General features: G+C 46.1%; 1 protein-coding gene across 2 annotated transcripts in view; it reads left to right on the top strand.

The window, feature by feature from the left end:
* The first annotated feature begins 728 nt into the window (after positions 1–728).
* Positions 729–7,158, top strand: part of GLDC (glycine decarboxylase) — a 69,012-nt gene continuing 62,582 nt past the window's right edge. For both annotated transcript variants that reach the window (XM_030567535.1, XM_030567534.1), the window contains exons 1-2: positions 729–1,010; positions 1,323–1,401. In XM_030567535.1, the coding sequence (XP_030423395.1) occupies positions 729–1,010; positions 1,323–1,401 (361 nt within the window). The remainder of the gene's footprint in view (positions 1,011–1,322; positions 1,402–7,158) is intronic.

The following is a 7,158-nucleotide window of genomic DNA, read 5'->3' as shown; positions in this document are numbered from 1 at the left end:
AAGGGGCTGGGGATGGAGAGGGCGGGCTGGGGGGCTGTGCAGGTGGGGCTGGGGATGGAGAAAGCGGGCTGGGGAAGGGCTCCGCGGATGGGAAGGGGGCTGGGGATGGAGAAGGCTGGCTGGGGAAGGGCTCTAGGGTGGGAAGGGGGATGGGCTGGGATGAGAGGACTGGGAAGGGGCTGGGGATGGAGAAGGCGGCTGGGAAGGGTCTATGGTGGGAAGGGCTGGGATGGAGGAGGTGGGGAAGGGGCTGGGGATGGAGAGGCGGGCTGGGAAGGCTCTAGGGTGGGAAGGGCTGGGGATGGAGGAGGCGGGCTGGGAGCGGCTCTATGGGTGGGAAGGCTGGGGATGGAGGAGACTGGGGAAGGGCTCTAGGTGTGGGGAAGGGGCTGGGGATGAGAAGCGGGCTGGGGATGGAGGAGTACTGGGAGGGCTGGGATGGAAGGCGGGCGGATGGGGAGGAGACTGGGAAGGGGCTGGGAGGGAGCGGGGCTGGGAAGGGCTCCGCGGCGGGGAAGCGGACTGAGCCGCTGAAGGGACACTTGCTCTGTCGCTCGCAGTGGCCGCCGCTGCAGGTGGCCCCGGCGGGCCGGGCTGTGTGGGGCGGGGCCTGGCGGCCCCACCCCTCGGGCTGCCATTGGCGCGGGGCTCGGGGGCGCCTCGGGGCCTCCCCACAAAGTGCCCGGCAGGTGCGGCGGGCGGGGGAGTTGGCTGGGCGCGGCGGCGGCATGCAGACCTGTGCCCGCTGGTGGGGGCGGCTGGTGGGCCGGGGGGCCGCTCTGTACCTGCCCCCGGGCAGCGCCCTGGCGGCGAAGACGCCGCCGGGCAGATGGGGATGGCGGGGGCAGCAGAGCGCGGCGGGGGGCAGCGCCCCCAACCCCAGCGCCGCCGCCTCGGGGTCCTCCCGGTCCATCGAGCAGCTCCTGCCCCGGCACGATGACTTCTCCCAGCGGCATATCGGGCCCCGGGACAAAGAGAAGCGGGAAATGCTGCAAACTGTGGGTCTGGCGGTAAGTCCCTGCCAGCTCCTTGCCCGCTGTGCCCCACCCCTCCCTCGCCCCCCAGTGCTCCTCCGTGCTCCCAAAACCCCTTCGCCGTCGCGCCCCCCCCGGTGCTGCCTCCCCCTCTGTCCGCAGGGCAGCGCCTGAGCGAGGCGCACAGCGGCGGCTCGCTGGGACTCGGCTAACAACGAAACGGGTCTCAACAAAGGTCCCGCTAAGCGGCGTCCCGAGAGCCGGTAAAGGGGAGACTGTGCGAGTCCGTGCAGGGCACAGACAGGCAGCTGGGCAGCGCACGGGACTTACACCGATGTCCTTTTTCAGAGCATCGAGGAGCTGATGGATAAAACCGTTCCTGCCAGCATCCGCCTGGGAAGGCCCCTGAAGATGGATGACCACATTTGTAAGTGACCATTTCACGCTATACGCCAGTAGGAGCTTTGTGTAAAATCTCCCCCTCCTTGCCCCTCTTGTTTCTAGTCTGATTAATCAGCATTAAAATAACTCAGCGGAGGAGTTACAGTTTTGCTTTTCTTTATCCCAGTAATTAGTCTAATGACTAAAATTGTGTAAAAACTGTAACAAACCCCCTACCTATTTCCACTAAAATGCAACAGGACTTAACACAAAGAAACAAGAACAAACATATCAGTACTATACTGTATTGCTCTTCAATCTGGGATGTTGTGCCTAGTTGTAGCAGTATGTTGGCTGCATAAAATTACCTGTTGTTCTAATATCTGAAACAAATAAGAAAACTTTTATGGCCGGATGAGACTACCTCTAGATGTGTTTTGAGTTAACTGAAGTGCAGTAAACCTTGGCATGCCCTGAAAGCACTATTATATGGATTAAAAATGCTGTTCATAAATCTGTCACTCTAGCACAAGTTATTGGCAAACTGCACCTCTAAAATTGTTATCTCCTATGCTTAGTGACACTGTGAGGCGTGTTGCTCAGAATTTGCATCTTTAAATGAAATAACAAAAAAAAGACTAGGAGGCCTCTGTACCATACATAAAATAACTATTTAAATTTTGAAGTTTAGTCTGATTTTTTTTTAGATTGATCCTAGTGTATGAATCAATGATGTGCTGAATTCCGATTCCACTTTTAAAAATGTATGCACATCATGAGAAACAAAGATGTTCCTTTTGTACTTTATTAAATGTAGAACCCATTTAGATGAAAACCTGTTTGCGGTATTTCAACCCAGCAGAATTTTTTTCTAGTTGAATTAATCATCTGAAAATGGTATTTAACTTGGATATAGGGGTTACTTTTAATGGTAGCCTAAAACTCAACTATAATAGTATTAATGGGCACTAGTATAATTCAGCAAATTACTATTGTCATAAATCAAAGCTCACAGGTAGGGGAACTTGTGGATTTCAAGTCCTTAAAACTAAGGCGGTCTCAAATCTTTAGGGGAACATTTTAAAAATATACAATTACATTAGTACATGAAGACCATAATAAATGTTTGCCAGTATCTTCCTGGAAAACACACTGGTGCTAAAAAATGTTTTAAGTCTTATTGACTAAATAATTGCACTAAAACATAAAGTTTAAGAGCTGCCTACCATCCTGAAAATCACTACATCAGTATCACCTTTTAGCTTATGTAAAAAGTGACGAAGAGTCCTGTGGCACCTTACAGACTAACAGAGGTATTGGAGCATAAGCTTTTGTGGATGACTAGCCGCTTTGTCAGATGCATATTATGCTTCAATACATCTGTTAGTCTGTAAGGTGCCACTGGACTCTCACTTTTTACAGAGTCAGACTAACAGCTACCCTCTGATATTTTTAGCTTATGTTAGTGTTTAACATATTAGCAAGTTGGACAAATTATTTTGATTCCTCTTGCTCTCTTTTAATATTGCTCAAATTGTAATTTTAAGTGTAAACTTTAGGCCCTGCAGCTTATGTTTTGTACGGTTCCTGGCCAGTTCAATCTGGTTAGTTTTGAGATGACATCACAGAACAGAAGCAGCAGCCAGAATGAACAGCCAGAAATACTATAGCCTGAAAAGACTACTTCTAGCCAGGAATTGCACAATAGGATGAAAAGTCTTTCATTTAAATCTTTGATGCATTGGTGTATTTTATTTTAAATAACTTTTACCCACCTCTCAAAAAGACTGGGTGATCTTAAACTTCTCCTCACTATCTTCATGGTTTGCATAAGTAGGGATAGTTTAATATCTCCCTAATGGTGACATAGCTAGTCAGTATATTCTAGGATTGGAATGTCTCTTTATCAAAAGTCAAAACATATTTGTAACTTGTGTTTTCACGAAACTTGTCAGATCATTTTAAAACTGTAAATGAACTGAAGTAGAACCTCACTAATGTATAATTCTTAAAATAACTCACATACAAGGCAGTCTCTCCCCACTTCTCAAAGACTTAATAATAATAGAAAATATCAGTACAGTATCTGCTAAGACTTACTGAATATGCTTCACTACATTTACTGATACATTGTAAGTAATCATAAATAATTAAATACTAAACTACTGTTGTCAAAATAAACTAAAGTACATTTTGATGCATTATCCTTTCTATAATGTGCTCACGTCCTAATTTTATAATTAATTTGTAATGGGTCTCCCAATCGTGAGTATGAGTTAGGGTACGCCTGCACTACCCGCCAGATTGCAGGTAGTGATCTATCTATTGGGGATCGATTTATCGCATCTACATCGATCCCTGATCACTCTGCCCTCGACTCCTGTACTACACTGCAGCGAGAGGCGGAAGCGGAGTTGACAGGGGTGCGGCAGCAGTCGACTCCATGCCGTGAGGACGCAAGGTAAGTTGACCTAAGATATGTTGACTTCAGCTAAGCTATTCTTGTAACTGAAGTTGCGTATCTTGAGTTGATTTACCCCCCGCTCCCCCAGTGTAGACCAGGTCTTAGTGATCATACTACTTTCTACTCGCTGTCTGAGGGAGGCAGGCAGGCAACTGTTGAAAATATTTTCTTAATATCTCCTTTGCTAACATCTTGTTTAGTTAACTGGAGACTGGTCAGCTGTTACCCTATTTTATCTTTTCTATTATACTGAAAAAGAGATTCTTGAAAAGTAAACTTTAGCGGAATACAATTGACTATTGCATGCTACTTTCTGTTAAACGGTGACACTTAAAAACCTAGACAGTTCAGATTTAGTTTAGGTTTGTGCTTGGGAACTGGAAATTTCAGGCACTCCAGAAGCCCAACTAAAAAGCAGAAGAGGACTTAGATTGTGTAATTGATTCCTTGTTCTAATAGTGTGGTTTAAACACATGAGTAACTCATTTGCTATGTCAACATGTTTACATATAAAAAATGCCTGTGTACTAGATGTTTCTTAAAACTTTGTACCCACATATACTGTAAGCGTTCCTCTCTGGGATGAAGAAACATTAAAATATGATTTGGAGGAAATAGTAACTACTATGTTAATTGAAAATCAGATTGAGGAGCTCTTCAAAAGACCTCTGTTGAAGTTGCCATTCTTTTCCTCAATTAATCCCATCTCCTTCAAACATATTTGCATATATTCTCCAATTCATTAGAGCACAAAACTTTTTCATTTGTGCCTTCTGTTATTTCCCATTGTTTGAATTCATGGCCCACCATACTATTTCCATACCCAGGTCAACTGCATTTATTTATTCAGCAAGAAAAGATTTGTCAGCTAAGATACTTGAAGGATTACTGGACTATTTTCAGTGGAGAGAGCGAAGATTAAGCATTTAATCTGTGTTGTCCTAGAAAACTGGCAGCAGGAGGTTGAGTGTGCTGGCTGACTTCCACATGTTTCTTAATCTGTATTCATTTATCAATTTTATTTTGTCTAGTTTAGTATGATGCTTTCTTATTTCACAACCTAGAGAGGAAAAGTTAAAAATCTGTGATCAACAAATGTTCTATATTGTGACCAATGTCACTAGTCTTGTTCATACAACCTGTCTTCAGAGAAGAGTAATATGCAGAAATGCAATTTGTTTTCGAGGCCTGAGTATTCAGGGGCAAATTGGACCCCTATTCTGCAACAAGATCCCTGGCTTTGGCAGCACTCGGGGGTAGCAAAGTGGAAATTCTCCATTTTAAAATTTATAGAAACAAAATAAGGTTACTGCAGTGATCTCTTAAATTTAGTTTTTGCCACTCATAGGGTGAACCGACATATTAAGAGAGTCTAGGTTTCAGCCTTACCTGCAACTAGTTTACATTTCAGTTCAGGAACATGTAATGGGAACATGTGACTAGGAATCAGGCTTGCTGCAGGATATAAAAGATCTAGAGCTCTGGTTAGAAGTCCATCGGTGGTGCTGCCCAGCTAAGGCAGGCTAGTGCCTACCTGTTCTGACACTGTGCTGTGCCCCGGAAGCGGCCAGCAGCAGGTCTGGCTCCTAGGCAGGGAGGCCAGTAGGGCTCTGTGTGTTGCCCCTTCCCCAAGCACTGACTCTGCACTCCCATTAGCTGGGAGCCTGCTAATGGGAACAGGGTGGTGATGATGCATGGAGCTGCTTGCATGCCTTCACCGAGGAGGTGGACCTGCTGCTGGCTGCATCCAGCGTGCAGCATTATCTGCGGTGCCAGAACAGGCAGGAAGCCTGCCTTAGCACCCCCACTGCACCGCTGACCAGGAGCTGCCTGAGGTAAGCCTGTGCCGCAATTCCCTGCCCCAATCCTGAGCACCCCCCTACTGGAGCTCCTTCCTGCACCCCAAATCCCTTGACCCCACCTCAGAGCCTGCACCCCCAGCCCAGAGTCTTGACCCCTTCCTGCACCCCAAACCCCTCATCCCCAGCCCAGAGCTCCCTCCCACACCATGAACCCATCATTCCCAGCCTCACCCCATAGCCTTCACCCCAACCCTGAGCCCTTCCCACACTCAGAACCCCTTATCCCCGGCTCCATTGGGTAGTGGGTATCAACAGTTTTCTTCAACTGGATTATCAGAAATTTTTTTTTTTTTTTTGAAAACCACTGCTTTATGCTGAAGCTCTCCTTAGTTCTGAAGCAGAAGGCTAGGAGGAGCAAGTTTGCTTGGAGTGAAGGTTCAGCAGGAACAGGCATAAGAACTCTGCGACTAGAGGCTGAGTGGAAGAATTGTGGTGTTTTGAATGTTGTTAATAAACGAGACTTCTAGAAGGGGGAGAACTACCCCCATTATGCCCACATTATGAAGTCTGATTAACTGGAGAAGGGATACTAAGGCAGTAGTAGCATCTGAAGCCAGATAGTTCTTGATATGCCATAAAAAAAAAAACATTGACAGGACATAATGGCATGAGAAATTGAGAGGCGGAATGGAGAAACTGAAGATTGATAGTTGGGAAGGAAATCTTTATGGATTTTGGCAATTTTAGACAATTTGGGATTGTAAAATTAGCATATTAGTGGGTGGCTTCTCCTAAAAAGTCTGCAGTGTAAGAGTTAGCAATATTGACTCTTAAATTGTTAGTGGGTTTCAAAAATTGGCACCCAGATCCACTACTGTAGGCTGATTTAGACCTAATTAAGATGATGACTGCTTTTAAAGAGGGTTCATATTTTCAAAGTTCTCTTGACCACCTAGAGGACTAGAAACCATATTATTTTTAAAAGAGTCTGTATTCTGGAGCACAAGTCTTCCATCAAGGAGTAATGGCCTCAGTACACGTTTATATTCCTTGAGATGTGGAGTCCCAGAACAATAGAGGATGACTCACAGAAGACTGCAAGTGAAAACAGAAGACTGACAGCTGGAGACTTGCACCAAACACCAGGAAGAGTAAGGTTTGTGTAACGGGACTCCCTACTAAGAAGGGCAGATAAGTGGCCTGTCACTAGAGTGGAGCTGGAGAACAGGAGTGTTTGCTGGTTGCCAGGAGCTAAGATACAGGATGTAGACCTGAGTCTGAAGAGCATCCTGCAGGAGCAGGAAAGAATCAACTGATTTTTTCTTCATGTTGGAACAAATAATACTGATGGATTCTTGCTGGAATGCATCAAGGGAGGCTATGCCAGGCTGGGGGAGATGCTTAAAGAAATGGAAGCTCGGGTGATCTTCACTGGGATTCAGCCTCTCCCTAGAAGAGGGGAGTGAAGGGAAGACAAAATGATGATCAACAGATGGCTTAGGCAATGGTCTATGAAGGAGAGATTTGAGATCTTTGA

The sequence above is a fragment of the Gopherus evgoodei genome, chromosome 6 (genome assembly GCF_007399415.2).
Source record: "Gopherus evgoodei ecotype Sinaloan lineage chromosome 6, rGopEvg1_v1.p, whole genome shotgun sequence".
NCBI lineage: Eukaryota > Metazoa > Chordata > Testudines > Testudinidae > Gopherus > Gopherus evgoodei.
This window is presented reverse-complemented; position numbering and strand designations above follow the sequence as displayed.